This window comes from Ambystoma mexicanum, chromosome 1q (assembly GCF_040938575.1).
Source record: "Ambystoma mexicanum isolate Mex_15411 chromosome 1q, UKY_AmexF1_1, whole genome shotgun sequence".
NCBI lineage: Eukaryota > Metazoa > Chordata > Amphibia > Caudata > Ambystomatidae > Ambystoma > Ambystoma mexicanum.
The window spans coordinates 556426800-556445354 of NC_090922.1; the positions used below are offsets into that span (position 1 = coordinate 556426800).

At 47.3% G+C, this 18555-nt stretch overlaps 1 protein-coding gene across 3 annotated transcripts in view; it reads left to right on the plus strand.

The window, feature by feature from the left end:
* The window catches only part of CBLC (Cbl proto-oncogene C), a 699319-nt gene that overhangs the window by 636090 nt on the left and 44674 nt on the right, over nt 1-18555 (plus strand). For 2 of the 3 annotated variants that reach the window (XM_069640996.1, XM_069640994.1), the window contains one exon: nt 18430-18488. The exons of the other annotated variant lie outside the window; for it this stretch is intronic. In XM_069640996.1, coding sequence (XP_069497097.1) covers nt 18430-18488 — 59 coding nt within the window. The remainder of the gene's footprint in view (nt 1-18429; nt 18489-18555) is intronic. 3 annotated transcript variants of the gene reach the window in all.

The following is an 18555-nucleotide window of genomic DNA, read 5'->3' on the forward strand; positions in this document are numbered from 1 at the left end:
AGTTAAAAATAAACGCTGCCTGACATGCGAGCATGTCAAGCAGTATTTAATTGTGATTGTACATGTTGTCTGCCATGTGATCATGGCAGGCAGCGTGTACAATTGATCTCTATGGGTTCCGCCTGCTTTATGGCATTGCATAAAGCAGGCGGACCCCATAGGGATCGCCTGCATTTGCGCTGCCGGTGCAAATGCTGGAGCAATTTTATGGCAGAGAGAAGGGAAGGCGGTGGAAACACAAGTTGTGTTGTGCGAATGAATGGCGTAAAAGTCATTCACGTTATGCCACAATGGAAAATGAGCTCCAGAGAACTCAGCAGTGGAAAGAAAGGAAGAGGGTAGCATCTGAAATACATGCAGTGGTTGTGTTGCACAAATGACCGATTGATAGAGGGAGGAGAATGGCGGGAGGGTAAAGTGCAGCCAAACAAGAGCAGCAAATAATCAGCAGAAAGAAAGAGGAGAATTTGGGCGTGTGAGGGAAATTGGGAAATTGGTGAAATCGAGGATAAGTACTATTTTGTTTTGTGTGTTAACATTGGTTCCAGTGCTCACATATGTGCAAATGGCCTATTGCCCAAAACACGGTATAATAACCACTCTTTAACAGAACATTACATCATGTAACGTAGCCCCTTGCTGTCCTATGAATTTCCTGTGCTCTGCAGGGCAAGCCCACCCAGATGTCCAGGATTTCAGCCCTCCTCCCATACGAACATAACCTTAAGTGGAGGTCTGCACCAAACAATGGGTACCGTTGAGGTCCCACCCCTACCCCCCTCCCCAATGTCCATAGGCATGCGGACAGCCAACATCATTATTAGGCCGATATAAGCTGCCAGAATGAGGTGACTTGGTGCATAAGTGACAGGTATCCATGTGGGCAATTACACAAGTGCCTCGTCTTGACTTTATCCTTGACAATGTATATTGATTTCCTGCCTCCAAAGACGTCCTCCAGCAATAGAATTCCCACTTCAGTGTCAGGCAGAAGACTCCCTGTCAACACAGTTGCTGCTCCTTCCCTCCCTGCTATACAGCTGCATAAAGTGTGTGTCCATCAAGCAGCCGGAAGCAGTTACGAGAAGAGGAAGAAGAATCCAACTGAACCTGTCGTCAAGCCTGATGGCATTCGCCCCAGGGCACGGGGCCATAGGGGAACAGGTCAGTCACATGTGGTCCCGCTTAGTCGGCCAGTATTGGCTGGTATGATAATGAGCTCTGCCGCTAGACCTTTATATCGATATTACCGGTTCAATGTGCTTTAAAAATGCACAATTTGCCATAGTTACCAATAATGCTTTCCCTGGTACCACTGAACCAGTTTGTCAAGAACATTCTTTATTCACACTTCTTGAACGTGGGCTTCTTTTGCTTTTCTTTTAGGTTTCTGTTGGGGGTCGCCTGCCATGTCCATCCGGCAGGCGCCCCCGGGGTGCTGCTTCCTCACAGCACCAAACAGGCCCAGCGCCTGTGGGAGTTTGGGGCCTGCCATGTCCATCCGGCAGGCCCCGTGGCACTAGGGGACACCAGCGCCATCGGGGTGGGGGCACAGCCTGCCAGGGTCCTGACCATGCGGACCTCGGCCACCGTCCTGGCCCGAGGGTCCCATGGCAACAGGGCCTGCAGGCCTGTACCTCCCACAGGTAGGCCTTCGGCCTATATACTTAATGAGACACGGACTCAGACCAACCTTCCACGGAGTCTGCAGCCGTTCTGTCTCACGTGCCTGCAGGGGCTCCTTTTATTAGCTTGGGCCATGACACAGTCATGGCCCATCTTAAAAGGGTGATGCACATACAGAGAAACACATCCCCTTAAAGGGGCAACGCAGACACGAGGGTCCCACCTAACACTTTCTGTCCCAGTCCGGCCGTCCATCCCTGCTCGGGAAGACCACGCGAGTGCTTAGTATCTATCCAGTGCTAATGGTATCCCTTCGGATTTTCACAGGTTCTGCTCCCCTCGCCCAGAGGTGGATTGGGAACCAAAGGAGGCCCTGGATACTGTGATGTCGTGCCATACGCTGCAACAGCACACGTGATGAGGTGGCACAGGGAATTAAGAAAGGTCCTGTGACCGCCATTGATGAGGGTGAGACTGAAATCATTAAATGGCAATAGCTTGCCAGATGTTGAACTGCGTGGTCGGCTTTTCTTGGTGTCCCATGTCAACAAGTGAATGAGGCCTGCTGAGAGGGGACACTACACTAGAGACGAGGCGGAGTCCGCGTAAGCCTGGGTGATGCTTGCTACTGACTACAAGCCAAAGCACTAGACCGAGTGCTGAGCTCATCATCGGAGTGTTTCCCTGGCCAGCGGCTCAGCAGGGAACCCACACACCACCAATCACCAGACTGCGCATGACAGCGCTGCCTGGACCACAGTTCACAAGTAAGGCGTGTGCCTCCTCCGCCCCAGCATGGAGGAATACAAACTGTGCCTGCTGCGCCGCATCCAGACTGCGCATTCACAGCCCTGTGCCCTATCCACAGGCTCCCCGCCACTCCGTTCCACACATTGGTGTATGCCAACAGGACCCAGGCCATATAGTTTTCATGAGAGTGTGCGCACATGAGGGAAAGAACCTCCAGGCCATCAATTTCACAAAAGGGTGCAGCTGTGTGCAGGGCAGTGCTGCTGGAAAAGATAAAGTGAGATAAATTGATACATGAGGAGACCTATAAACGAAAATGGCAGGAAACTAAATGTGCAGAGATGGTATGTGCATTACAGGGGAAGTGAATGCCCATATCTCACTCCCACTAGCCCTAACATTGCACAATAATAACAAATCAGCTGCAGGACACTGAGCATGACAGTCTGCCACACCACAGCCACCCAGAAGTGGCCTGAGGGAACACTGCTGCCTATCACTCGCCTACGGTAGGGTCTAGTGGACAGGCACTGCTAACCGGCCAATGGCCAAGAAACACCCACTAGCAAGGGAGACCAAGATCCGGCTCCAGGCCAAGCACCCATTGCACAACAGGTGAGGGACTCCTTGCCAGTGCTCACGCTATTCCCTTTTGACACAATCGAAGCACAAGTTGGTCCAGACGGATCAAGGAGTTCGATATATACGTAGCCGCAATTGGCCCACAAGATGACAAATGAATTACAGGCTTGCTCACCCTCACAGCAGGTCGTGAAGTCAGAGACATTATATTTGAATTACCCGAAGACGTCGAATACACATACACCGACTTGAAACTTATCTTGGGTGAACACTTCACCATTCACAAAAACATTGACTATGAACGTCATGTGTTCTACACCACCAGCCAACTGCCCGGAGAGACTATGGACAAATTTGTGATGCGACTGAGAGAAAAAGTGAAACATTGCGAATTCCACCAGTACTCTAACGAGGAAGACATCAAGTCACAGATGATAGCGGGATGTGAGTCTGTGACCCTCAAGAAGAAACACTACTACTGGCCCGAACGACCACGGCCTTGGACTCCAAGTTTCAACCGTGACTAACCTTCACATCAACCCGTCTGTCACCATCCAGGAAGAGATGGCACGAAAGGTTGTGACACATGCCGCCATGCAAAAGAAGGACAAGAATCACTGCTTCTGGTGCACATATGAGTTCCCACACGAGGCCACATGCCCAGCCAATAGGGCAGGAATGCTGCACGTGCGGAGGGGAAGCTCACTTTAAGGCCGTGTGCTGCACTCCACAAGCACCCCATTCAGGGCACAGAGAACACAGGATACCACGATACAGGTCCCCATGTCGTCGTCCGAGGAATGACAGACACAACGACAGTACCATAACAGAGACAGGTACAGTACAAGAGCCCGCCGCTAACCATCACCGGAAGCGAGGTGCAAAGGAAGGAGGCACGTACCCCATCTGGGCACAGCCTCTCCTTCGACAAGTGAGTCGGAGTCACCATCCATCTCGGAAAGGAGGGGGAGAGGATACCTCTACGCCTTAGGCAACCCTAACGTGGCAGAAGACAGCCCAACACTATCACTCACAGTGAGAGGAAAAGTCTTTGACTTCCTAATATTCTCAGGTGTGACCGTAAACGTGATGCCTGAAGGCGAATTCCGAAGGATAGCACAGCCAATCCACCTCAAGAAGACTCAAGTGGACATAAACCCATACAACGCAAAACAACCGCTGCCCTGCATCGGAGCATTCACAACCACCTGCACTTGCAAAGGAAAACAACACTGCATCACCATCCATGTTATTGCTATCGAAGCTGAAGGTGGCTGTATCCTCCGCTTCAGATCAGCAATCCAAAAGGTGCTCATCCATATCCTCTACAACCTCATGTCCAGCAAATACATCTCACAGGTTGCCAAAATCGAAGCAGCCTTCCGAGTGCTGAGTAAATGTATTCAAAAACTGAAAGGGAAGAAGTTCGAGCTTCATATAGACTCCTCCATAAAACAAACCACGCATCACTACCGAGGCATACCATACAATATTCATCGCCAAGTGGAGAAGGAACTGCAATCACTCCTTGGTGCTGATATCATTGAACCCACATTCGGCCCCATCCCGTGGATCTCATTGGTGGTGCCAGTACCCAAGAAAGGACCAGAGGGTCAGATAAGACTCTGTGTTGACGAGCGTGTCCCCAACCAAGCCATACGACGAGAACGCCATCAATCCCCACGCATCACAGACATGATGCACCTATTAAATGGAGCCAGTCTTTTCCAGGGTCAACCTCAACAATGGATACCAACAGGTCGAGATCATTCAGAAGTCACGCTACATCGCCACATTCACTACCCACCTCAGCCTATTCCGTTATAAACAAATAAACTTCGGTATATCATCTGCAGCCGAAATTTTTCAGCAAGAGATCTGGAAAGTCATTTGCCACATACCGGACAGCATCAACTACAGCAATGATATCCTCATATCTGGCCGATCACAAGATTGTCATGACGTCACATTACTGAAAAGTCTGCAAGGCGCTCAATGAAGTGAGCCTCACGCTGAACAAAGAGAAATGCGTGTTCAACAAAACAACACTAAAATTCTGCAAACACATATTTCCAGACAAAGGTATTGAACCAGATCTTGACAAGATTAAAGCCCTAACCGAAGCCACACACCCATCAAATGTTGCACAAGTCCATTAATTTCTAGGGCTGGCAAGATACTGCACACGCTACCTCCCACACTTTGCATCCACTATTGCCCCGCTCCGGACACTTACCACGAATGACAGCAAGTTCACATGGACACAACCTCATCAAGAGTTAATCGACCATATTAGAAGAGAAATTGCTTCATCAGTGTGCATGTCATACTTTGACCACAACCGGCACACAGAGGTAACAGTGGATACCAGCCCTGTAGGTCTCAGAGCCATCCTGGCTTAACACACAGGCACGTGACCATGACCCCAGGAGGATGTTATCATGTGCCATTAAGATTATGACAGACACCGAACAACACTATTCGCAAGCGGAAAAGGATATTCTCGCCGTTGTGTGGGCGTGCAAGCACCTCCACCTGTTCTGTACAGAAAACCATTACCGTTATCATAGATCCTTAAGCGCTTGTCACCATATATGGCAATCAGACAGACGAAATGCCACCCTGCATGGCCTGGTGGGGCCTATGTCTACAAGAATACTGACACATCGTCCACAAACCAGGGCAGAAGCCAACCCAGCGAACTTCCCATCCAGACACCCCCTAACATGTACCAAGCCATCAGTCGACCAAGCAGATGGCTACATAACTATGTAGTACATCACGTGATACCACCTACCATCTTCCTGACTGAACTGCAGCGGATGACGGCTGAAGACCCCACACTGGATTTAGCAGCATCTTGTATTTGTGATGGAAGGTGGAAGTCAATAGAACATGCAGGAAAATCCAACCCTGCCGTTGACCACAAACTCTAGAAGACGCTCACGAAGGTGAAGGACGAGCTATCCATCACTGTCAAACTTGTTACTAAAAGGGGACAGAATGTTTTCAGCATACGGCATCCCAAAGGTGGTGAAGTCAGATAACGGGCCCCCCTTTACCAGCTCCCAATTCAGAGAGTTTGCCCAGTACATGGACTTCTACCATAGGTCACCCCTCTGTTGCCCCAGGCCAACGGCACAGTTGAACGCTTCATGGCGAACATTAAGGGTGTCCAACATCACGAATAGACCACTGGAGCAGGAACTCTAGCAGCTCTTGTGGGACTATCGCAACACCCCACATAACTCCACAGGGGTATGACCCGCCGAATTGATGTTTGGCCGTCCTGTCCGCAAACGACTTCCTCACGACTCAGGCCACCGAACCTCAAATAGACAAGAACGCAAATGAATGGCAAGAGATGACAGAGCAAGGGAAAAATGAAGGAATACGCTGATGTCCGATGGAAGGCACGAACATTGGACCTCCAACTGGGGGAAAGCGTCATTGTGAAACAGATGGTCACTCACAAAGATATGCCACCTTTTTACCTGAGACGACTAATAATCCCTGACCGGAATGGATCTATGATGAAAGCAGCTTGAACCGACAAGAGAGTGACTGGGAATGCTTCCTCCATCAGAAGATCAAGTGGGGGCTCTCTCGAAGAACCAGAAGCATTGAGAGATAAGGAAGGAGAAGAGAGAGAAGAGCCAGGATATAGCGGACATGAAGAGTCCGCAGCAGAAGGGGGAATTGAATGCAACAATGAACCCCAGAATGCCGATGTATGACCCTGACGATGGATTGAAGAAATGGGATAAGACATTGTTATTTTGTGGGGGGGTGTGATGCTGTGCCATAGGCAGTGACAGCACACGTGATGAGACGGCACAGGGAATTAAGAAAGGTCATGTGACCACCATTGATGAGGATGTGACTGAAATCATTATACAGCAGTAACGTGCGAGATGTTAAACTGTGTGGTCGTCGTTACTTGGCGTCCCGAATCAGCGGGTGAAGGAGGCCTGCTGAGCTGGGACACTACAGATATCATTTTCAAAGTGGCCCCATATCACAGATTTTGAGCAAGCCCAACCCCTTTCTCATAAGAAAATGTGGAAATAAAATAGAACATAAGAGGCCCGGGATGCTTAGGTATCTGTTCATTGCATCCAAACCGTTGAATACCATACCATAGAAAAAAATGCATAAAAAAAAACATTGAATGCATTTTTTTAAATGGTAAAGGGTTTAGTTTAATTATAATGGGTTTTAAAGGTTAGCAAAGGGGGGTTGGGTTTTTATTTTTTTAAATGCATTCAATGCTTTTTTTCGATGGATTTTTTTCTATGGGATGGGATTCGACGGTTTGGCATTCGATGCAATGACTAGCAACCAATGCACAGACCCACCGGGAAATCTCCAGAGATCCATGTAGGCCAGTCCACCTCTGCCCCCGACTCTCTTTAATTGACATTTTCTTAGCAAGGAGACCAAGGCCGGCTGGGCATCCCGCCCTTTAACAGCTGGTAACAGCGGAAGAAGTCCACATGTAATTGCCTATTTATGGTATCACTAGAATGTAATGCGTATTTTCATAGTAGCATCGTTGTTAAAGTAACATTAAAGCTAAAACCCCGAAACAGAGCGTTAACACGTTAACATGTTCACGGGATAGCCCTGACTTGCTCCGTCGTGCTTTAAGAGATTCATTTAAAAACTCGAATCTTGGGCCCGTTTATTGAAATATTTCCCGGTGCTTTGGTGGGGTGCACAGTTTTCCTCACGATGTTGTCTTATCAGAGACCACGACCTTCGCATTCCACACGTGTACCGATGATTTAAAGGCCCTTGTGGAGCTGAGAAATTGGCATGGGAGCAGTGTAAAGAATAGCGGTTGCCATGGTGATTTTGAAACTTTGTTGTGTGGATGTTGCCTGTGCATGAACAACTCCAAAATCGAAGTACTTTTCATATGAAAGCAACCCATGTGTTTCCAGTCAGCAGTATTAGGGCCTTGTGCCTCGGCTTAACGAGGGTGGCAACCTGAGCCCACTCAGCCACCGCAGGGCTCTGCCCCCTCAGTGTACCCTTCCACCAGCGACTCTTCAGGGTTGCGTGACCCACCGAGTCAGGGAGACCGGCTGACGACGCAACACAAAGTCATGGAGCCCACCAAAACTACCGACAGGGGTGCGCTGGGAACCAAAAGAGGCCCATACGGCACACTTTCAGCAACTCCAAGCCTTTTTGCCTATGAGAAAATGTGGAAATAAAATGCATACTTGCCAACATTCTGTGACCAAAAAGATGTAGGATTTTTCAAGTTTAATAAATAATAATCACATAACAATGACATCACAGGAAAATACAAAACGTACATTGTTGGCACCATTGAAGCATTCTAAAAAACGCAACCCATCAAACAGCACAACATGGAAAGATGTTCAAATGTTAAAAATGTATAATTCTGAATGGTAAGTTAACACCAAATTCAATTACACAGAAGGTAATCACAGAGAGCTGGTAGGCTATGTTTACCACTGCTCAGTAGCAGCAGCCTGGCGAATACATATGTATTCCTGCAGTGCAAGTTGAACACTGAATCACATGGAGACGGATACTCCCCTCAGTCTGATAAGCAGATGCTGTGTGATGGTGGTACGCCAGGGTTGTACTTGCAAGAGTGCAGGACATAGTCGCGCAGCTTTCAGGTCAGTGGATTGGTGTGAGTGCAATCAAAGTAATCACCTACCCGCCCACTGTACAGACAGACTAACTAATGTGTTGCATACTTTGTTCTGCAGCCTGCCTTAAAGTCACATAAATTACCTAAAAGCAGTAGGATCTGTCACTCAAATCTGTAGGCGGTAGGACTGCTTAAAAAGCAGTAGCCTACTGCTTAAATCTGTAGGGTTGGCAAGTATGAAAATGGTTTACCACACAATAGAGGTCCATTGTGCAGAGGCCTACGTGGGAAATCCCAGAGTTCCCTATGGGCCAGTCCACCCCTGTCTACTGACATTGTGGCCGTGAATGGAGGAGGGCACAGTGTGATGTGCCAACCAGTCTTGCGAGCGTACAGGCCAGTATGGACCTAGGAAAAGTTACCCACAACCAAAGCCAGCCAGATTTCCCTCAATGCTGCATGCCATGAGCATGCTTGCTTGAAACCCTCTCACTATGGTGCAATTTGGGAGAGGGTAAAACATTAATGCAAGATCAGTCTATCACAATGTCAAGTTGTTCCTATGCTCATGATGTTAATATATTATGCATTGCGTGATGTCACTCTGCGTCTTTCGGTGAAGGTTAGCGGCTAGGATGCCTTCTGATGTGCTGTTGTGACTGATCTGCATGTTGGCCTTTTTTAGGACTCGTTGTGCCTTGCTGGGCTATATTATGCAATGCTAGACTCTGTCATCTTATGCAATGCAGGTGCACCAACTGAGGGCCTGGAGTTTGCAGTGGTCTTTCTTTCGACTGCCCACTGAAACCTTACCTGCTTTTCAAGTGTAGGCCCGCTCAACCTTACTTTGGGAGAAAAAGCAATGCATCCGGGCCTCGGCAACTACACATCGCACAGCAAGTGTGTATTTAACATGTTGTGTGCACTGGTAAGGGAGAGGTATGTCCTTTATGCTCATGTTGTGTACTGTTGCCACCAGGATGGCATCTTAGGACTGTCTACCGAAGACCTGACTGTAATTCACTTCACCAGTATGGTTTAGAAGAGGGAGTTTGAAGGGAAAAGGAAAGTTTGAGGTTGTTCCTAAAAGGGGGTCAGGTTGTTGATAGATCTTAATCTGAAGAGAAGCGCATTCTACTGTTTAGGTGCTAGTACCACAAGGAGCGACATGCTTGTCTATGTCCCCTATAGCTGGGCGCGTGAGCTAGCATTGCAGAAGATGAGCGTGCAGCGTCTTGAAGGGCCTTCTGTGCAGTGGTGGAGGCAGCCAATGCTTTGGGAGGCCTTTGCCCCTCCTAAACGGGTGAACTTGAAGGCAGTGCCCAGGTGCCTGTTGCTTAAATAATCATTAACCGGCAGCAGCAGCAAGAAACATACAGGGTCAGAGGACAGAAGCCTGACTATTTCAAAATGCTCCCATGATGAAACCAAAGACTACATTGCTCTGCCCAGTGTTTAGGTGGCTCTCACCTCTGATGATTCCCATCTCTTTTTGAACCTGAACATTCTCTGAATTGGGGTGAAAGGTGCATCTATTTGGCCAAGGGACGGTGCAATTGATATTAGGCCTCCTGAGCTCAGAGATATGGGGAGGGAAAATCCACAGCCCGATAGGTTAATGCACCAACTTCAGGGATCTAAGTGTAACCTGCATGCCTCGCATGCAATTCCTGGTGGGACACTAATGCAAGTTTGCTGGTGTGCCTGGGCCTGTAGTTAAAGTGCCTCACCTCCGGAAATTGCCCTGTTTGATTCCCAGCACAAGTAGCTTGTCAACACTGACCTCTATGCTTCACGTTTTTCTCTCCATTTTCTACGGCTGTTGGGAGGAAGAGAGTCCGCTTATATATGTCGAGGGTTGCAAAGGTCAAAGTGCACAATGTAAAGGCACAACTGATAACGTGCATACAGGCACTTGGACGGGTCATTGTATATTGGGTGATCAGTCAAGGCCACACTCGCTTTTTAAAACTGTCCTCCAGCCCCACTGCCCCTAAATGTTGAGGTTTGTGCCACCTCTGCTTATGGGCCATATACTTAGCATTGAAGTCCATCTTAGTCCTTGCTTTCCACTATGGCAAGGCACATATAGCCAGAGAAAGGCAGTTATGTAGCCCTGGTATCATGCATGTTGCTGCGCTTTGCAGTAACGCTCCCAATAAAACTCTCAAGTTAATCACAATATCTGCCGAGCCGCCTCCCAAGCTTTTGATGAGGCCCGGTGGCAACTGGCTGAGATTCAAGTGGAGCACCAACCAGCAGGATCTCGGATTTTGCTGGGTTTGAAAATGTTCTCCCATCCAATTTTCTATGGTGAAGGAGTTATCCTGCAAAGTTTGTGCGCCTCACGCCGTTGTCTGATGACAGCTTGAGCATCATCTGTCATCAACATAACTTTACTTTGTTATCAGGGGATAATATATACAAGTGGCGAATGTAATGAGCCCTGGAGAACTCCACCGCTCAATGGCAGAGGCTGAGATTCAAAAGGGTTGAGAAACTGTGGTTTCTGTAGGTTTTTTGGCTCATGTTGTTGAAGGTGGCCGACTGGTCCAAGTGAATTAAAGCTTTGACACCCCCCCTGTCTCCACCTGAGATTGTCCAACAGAGAAAACTAATGAGACTGTTTCCTGTTGAGGGTGGAAAGCAGTTTATGCGGGGCCTGGGAGATAACTCAGTTCAACAAAATCCCACAGTTGCTCTGTTGCCACTTTTTCCTCAGAATTTTGCCCAAAGGAAGGACATTTACAATGGATCTGAAATAGGTCAAGTCTGCAGAGGCCGTCTGTGGCTTTTGCAACAGCTGAGTTGTGTAAAGCCATTTTACAGTGAGAAGGACTCGGCCTGTGCATAGGCAGCAGTTCACAGCGTATCTTATGGAGGAAGCTTGCCCAGTGCCTTGGAATTCTTGGGCGGGCAACGAATCAGGCTCAGCTGGTGAGTTTGACTGTTTCCTAGACCCATGCATAATCTTCTCATGCCAACATCTTCATCGTGGTGAACGGAACCTTGATGGCATGACTACCATGCGTCCTCACCAAGACTTATAAAGGTTTCGGTTGAAAAATGAGAAATTAAATCTTGATGTATTTTGTCATTAAAGAACTGTGCTCAGGCTGCTCTATGCTGTTGATTGTTATGCTCTGGACCGTCATCGTGAATGCACGCATTGCCATGTGGTAGCTACTCTGTTCTCATGAATGTACCATCTGTGCTTATCTTGTTATTTCCTCTTCGGGTGAAGAATTCTCATGTCCTAACCTGGATATCACTGTATCACTGGTCTTCACAGGGGCACCACTGCTCCTAACCTCACTGATGCCTGTCCTTATTTATTTGATGTATTCATAATGCACCAGTAGCCCGCCGGCCCACGCGCAAATATAGACACAGTTGGCCTAAACATTTTACAACGAGGCAGGCAGAGTTAGAAGATTTCGGAGGATGCAAGAATCAGTCAATTGAAGAGGAGAGTTTTCAAAGTTCTCCTGAAGGATTTAAGATCTGGTTCAAGCCTGACCGCGGGCAGACGGGAATTCCAGAAACAGGCTGCCTTTGCGGAAAAGGATCTACCAAGGCCCTTGGTTTGTTTAGCTGGGTTGTATGTCATTTCATCGCCATATATTTCAACGCCTGGCACTTAAACGTGTACATTATAATGAAAATGTTCCTCTTCCACCACCTATTCACTACCCACCCAAACCCTTATCTGCCCTTCCCAGCCCTAAAGAATTTGATGGACATTTTCGTTATAATGTGCACGTTTAAATGCCAGACTTTGAAATATACGGCGATGAAAGGACGTTGTACCGTTTAGCTGTCAGGCCCTATATCAGCCCTAAACTGGAAGAGCAAAGGGATCTCATGGGTTGGTATAGAGTACCCAAAGGTTTTAGGTATTCGGGTATTCTGCCAGAGAGGCCCCTGTGGACCAGGGTGCCTGCCTACTTTGAAACCGTTCCGTTCCTGGAGGGGTAAGCAGTGCAGTTTCCTTCTGTGATCTGAAATGTGTGTTCTTCTATGGGTGTTAGTCACAATTCGAACCGTGTCATTCTGGATTGCCTGACATCGCTTAAGGTTGGATAGAGAAGCTCCGCTGAGTAAGGAGTTACATTAATCTAATCTGGTCAAAATAGTGGCTTGTGCGATGGTGGCACCGTTTCTCTCAGAGATATAGGGGCGGAGATTTTCTTGAGTAGGTGTAGGTGGTAGTTGCATGTCTGTTTCACGTAAGTAATGTGAGCATCTGCTTTTAGGGAGGTCTCCAGCTCTACCCCTAAGATTTGTACCTTCTGTTGGGTCTTTATTACATTATCTTTTAATGGGAAGATGCTATAGTCTGTACTCAGTTTCTTCCGGGCCTGATTGGATCCAAAAATCATCAGCTCTGTCTTACTGCCGTTCAAGCACAGCCAGTTCTCTGACATCCAGCTGTTGATGTGATCATAGATGTTAGACAGGGTTCTGGAGTCTGTGGCGTATTTCCCAGTAAGTTCCAGGACGAACTGGGTGTTGTTGGCGTACTCTGTAAAAGTGACCCCCAGCTTGTCGAGAAGTGCACATGGGGATCTGATGTATAGGTTGAAAAACACCAGAGAGATGGACGTGCCCTGTGGCACTCGACAGCAGATGAAGGCGGAGCAGGAAAAAGCAGATCCCTACTGTATTCTGGATTCCCGACATGAGAGAAATGAGTGGAGCCAGACCACAGCTTCCTTTGAACACTGGCCTAGGTCTTTTAGGCAGGTAAGAAGATGCTCGTGGTTAATGAGCCCAAAAGCCACAGAGAGGTCCAATAGGATCAACATCCCGGCCTTCCCTCTGTCCATGATCTCTAGCATTTGAGTCTGAAGATCGACGACATCCTCAGTGTTGAATGAAGGTCGAAAAACCATATTGTCGGTTGTGTGGAATGCTATTGAACTCAACAAAAGATTGAAGCTGGGAGGTGGCAAATTTGTCAAGGATTTTTAAAAGAAATTGGCAATTGGTAATTGGCCTCAGATTGCTAGGCTCTCTAGGATCAATATTAGGTTTCTTTGGAATTGGAGTGACTGTAACTCTTTTGGTACTATTGGGTAGATACTTTTCCCTAAATGATGCATTAACTAGATGTCTTATGTAGGCTGCCCTCTACCCAAACCATTTCCAGATTGTCCTTGCGGCGTCGTCTCTTGTGCTATCTTAACACTTGCTTGTCTGCCCTGAAGCACCTTCTTCCTTTAGGCCGATGTTAACCTAGTTGCTCCCTGACCTACCCTAGCTACCACCTGACCTGACTGCAAATTGTTACTGCATTGCCCCCATGATGCTCCTCACACAGACACCTCCTGGCCATCTATGTGCCGTTCTTCTCAGAGAGACACCACTTCTCCTACCCAGGGATACTATGTATCCAGGCCATTGCCTGTCCTGGTGGAAGAGTGTTATGTTATGTTGTTTTTGTTAGGACATGGTAAAACATTGTATTAGGTATCGGTGTGCTTATACAAAACCTCAGATGCACACACATTTCAAACAAATGCGAACAAATAAAATGTCTGTTAATAATCAGACTAAACAACTTCTGATATTGTCAATTAACAAACAGAGCACTAATTACATTTTATTGTACAGCACACATATTCACTTCATTGTCATTCCACAAAGTAATTGAAGCATTTCGCCCATCACAACCCTACTGGCCTTGCAGCGCCAAGGCTTGTGTGGATATTGGCATATTCTGCACCCAACCAGTGGAGCCGGACATACGAAGGTTCCCCTGGTACTCACACAGACACTGCATAATCCTCACAGAAGTACCTTTGTTGCCCTGGCACTAACTTGATGATAATTGTGGGAACCTTTTTCTCTACACCCCATTTTTGCCAAGGTTGTGACCGCGGGATGAGGAGTTTAGGAAAGATCTTGAAAAGAGGCTTTGAAAGTACCCACATTATATTGGTCATAGTCCTACTTTCATGAATGCAAGCTACTCATCACTGCATTTTATACCTACTCATAAATCCACTCATCCATCAACCCTATCACCACATATATCTGCCCATTGGCCAATGCTAAATAACCAAACATCCACTCATCTTCCAGTGACTCGTCCATCCTCTCTCTGGCCTTCCCACTACAATCCTCCATCTTGAAACTCATGCATCCTGTGATCTTTCACCAAGCAATAATCCATTCACTGACGTACCCACGTACACACCCATACATCCTTCCACCACTCAATCTGCACGCGCCATGCCTGGTTATTCCTATTGAAAGTGTTATTACAATTTTTATAAAGAATTAACTTGATATGTTTTTTATTAAATTATTTACATTATCAATTTTCTTGCACTTTGGAACGTCTTGAGAAACGCTCTGGGCCATCATAGCAAATCCCTGGAAGACCTCAGCACAGAATTGCAAGCACAGCAAGGGCCAATGGCCGTAGCGATGTGCCGTGTCATACAGCCGTATCTGCGTCCAAAACTAATCAATCATAGTGCTGAGAGGTGGCCGGCTTGATCAAGCGCTCATTTTCAGGACATATATTTCATAGTACCTTACAGCTGGAGAAGTGTTGCCATCAGGCTACCCATTGGCTAGTTAGATACATGTATCCCTTTTTAGGTTAAATACAGTCTGTTTAGCTCTGGGCTAAGATGAGTCATATTAGCTTTGAACAGCTAGGTGTGTGGGGCTGACATCCAGAAGTAAGGGTCAGCTATCACTCTGCTGATGTCTTCTCAGGGAAAACTTCTTACCCATGATCTGCCATGCAGGGCCTTAAAGCGCAGCATACCTGTGGGCGTGGCATATGGGGGGTATAGAAGAGGCCAACTCAATGGATCGGCCCAGCTGCAGGTGATAACATTATGCAGGAGGGTCTGAGAGAAAGGCGTTGTGGAAATGGGCAGTGAAATGGGTCACATCAGAATAGTAGGTTTCCCAGGGCAGATGGAGGGTAAGTCAAGTGTAGTGGTCATGTCTTTGTTGGCTGGACCACCTATCCAGCCGTGCAGGAATTGATTTGCAACATCAATCATTTGGGTGAGTGGAATACCGGGAGACAAGGTTGTGTATGTATGGAATCTTAGGTCTTACACATCAGATGTTTCTTAAATGGTAGAATTGCCTGGTCTTCCTGAAAATGAGGAACCATTCAAGTGGCAGGTAATTCCAAAATCTTGAAGCTCAACCCAAGAGACGTTCTTAGAGTTTGACCTCTGGTGAAGGGTTGGGTGTCTAGGTGTAGCTCCTCCTTCGTCTTTAGTGTGCAGTATCCTTAGTGTGAATTTGTCCGCAATTGACCGCAAGGCATATGCTCTGTGTAGGTATTTGGTTTTATAGCTCATGGAGGCTGTCTTCAACATGCATCGGGTTTTCCATTGGTAACCAATACAGCGAGATCAAGACTACTGGTGTGATCTGATGAGAGTGATCGGAGGGGCTGCTGCACACTGTGCTGCTTTTATCTGAACCAGATTTTTTGGGTTAGGCTGGTCAGATGGGCACTACTGAAACCCCTTGTAGACCAGACCTAGGGCTTGCACCACCATCCAAAGTCCTGCTCTGGCTAAACATTGTTGGACAGTTCATTATTCGTGTCTGGAGTGGAGTTCGTTTTGCGCTGTTATTCACATGTGGGTTAGTGCAGTTGGGCTGCCCATGATGAACCCTTCTGTTTTTGCAGCAGAGACGAGAGTTGGCGCTTCTCCTACAGTCTGGGGCGGAGCCAACACGCTCTGTTCATGATTTTTCGTGGGGGATGGGGCCAGATTATCAAAACATTGCCCTCGTGGAAAAATTCCTAGCAAATGAATTGGATGATGTGGAATGCGGGGAGCCTGTTTGGCCCCGATCCATAGCATCTAAACATGTTATTACTGGGGCAAAAATGAAGAAGCTTGTTTGATTATGTCTAACATGAAAATAAATGTACGAAACACATTTCTTTTTATGTTATGTAGTAAACAGTCCAAAAAAAGGAAAACCTATGTGACAAAACGTATTTGCTCCCTTCCGTATTATCTATTATTAAGGGAGGGGGGTTAAGAAATATTTAAATAATTACTGATTATGTATTTACTACCTTGTTGGAACCGAATTTTCATACAAATTTTTTCACATTTTATTCTTATGTTTTAAAGGTTGGGTTTCCCTGAAATTAATGCACTCTTAAATCACGCGCCGTGCTTCTTTTTGATACGAATTTTGAAAGTTATGCGTTGTTTTTATGATGTTGTGTACTTCGTGCCGAAAATGGTGATACGTGACATAGATTATCTACGCATTGGAGAATGTTTCGCCCAGGTGCACCTTTCTATTATCTAGCCAGTGCTGGTCATTGGGCCGGCTCTCGGCGGATCCGAGATCCAGCACCAGATGTGAAGCCGGATCTTGGGATCCGGCCAGAGTCAGCCGTCCAAGCCCATGAACCACGCTGGAAAAAGTAAAACAAAAAAAAAACGCCGGCGACGGCATCATTGCCTTTTACGTGGCTCTGGCACTGGTGTGTAAAACACAATGTTCGCTTCATGTACAACTGATTCCTTTCCGTTGTACATGTAGAGAGCATTGTGCATTACACACCAGTGCCAGATCCGTGGTAAAAGGTAATGTTGCCGGCGCGGGCGCTTTATTTTTATTTGTTTTTATTTAATTTTTTTAAAGTATTCCAGCATTGCTGGATGTCCACGACGTGCCCCGCACCCTCTAGACCACGCCCCTCCCGGCCCCGACCCCTACCCCAACTCCTCCCCCACCCCGGCCCTTGTGCTGTGGCATCCCCAACCACATTTTTTCCACTTCCACCACTGTATCTAGCCAATGAGTGGGCGCATCGTACATGCACCCATCCAGATGAACTTTCCCACCTCCTGTGCGCAGATAAGTGGCACTGTCTGTGCATTTCGGTGCAAATCTCCAATTCAGAGAGGGGTGCGCTTTGAAGTGTGCAGAAATGAAAACCTTCCGCCTGCGCCAGTTTCGACTACGCGCAGATGTGTGCACAGTGCATCACAGTGACACTCTGACTCTCTTGTGTTTTTCATGAAGTGGAACCGCTGTGGCCTGGCCCGCTTTTTGTTCCACTTACATTTCTATCCTTCAAACAGAGAAATACATACTTATTTCTTTCTTAATTTTACATATACCCTTTAAAGACCCGTTCTTGCGACATGCAGTCCCTGCACCCCATGGGTGTTAGTTAGGAACCTGCCATTTATTAATGCCAGGGGCGCGCTCCCGACAATATGTGCGCTGCTGGCGGGCCCACTGAAATGCGCAGGTCAGCTTTAGAAAAAGAAAACCTGCACGTTTCTCAAAATTGCGCAAATAAAAAAAAGTCATCCTTTTTGCTTTAAAAAAAAAAATAATTCGTGCCAGCTTCTGAGAATCTTGCGTTTTGCCTATGAACCTTACAAGGACGGGCACCTCACATCATGAACCTGGCAGTGCCTGTATTAAGGTGATAGGTCACCGAGACATACCTCAGGAGTGATGCGTACAGCCAGTCTCTAAGAGGCATTGCGCATCTCTCAGAGTTAGTTTTTGTTATAGCCCCATGTGTTATTTTTGTATTTAGGACCAATCAGAGCGGACAGGAATCCCAGTCATCTGCTTCGGTCACTAGCCAGGGATGGCTCTGCCCATTAGCCGAGTAATCACAGAGTCGCAGCGGCCCACAGTGGCCTGCCATTAGTGCTCGACACTCTGTCATTGCCTTGCCTCTCTCTCGGTTCAGTGTATTCTATATTGATGTATGGACAGAACTTTCTGTTTTTTACGACGACTCCACTATGGTCAGATTTGTGAAGGTGGGGCTGGTTGCTAACCTGTTGCCTTTCTTTCAGGGATGCGAACCGGTATGCAGAGGCGGAGGAGAACCCCTATTCACAAGACTCTGGACCAGGTGTGTAGACATATGATCGCCTTCACGTCATCTTACTCGCCCACCTCCCCACCCCCACCGCCCTTAC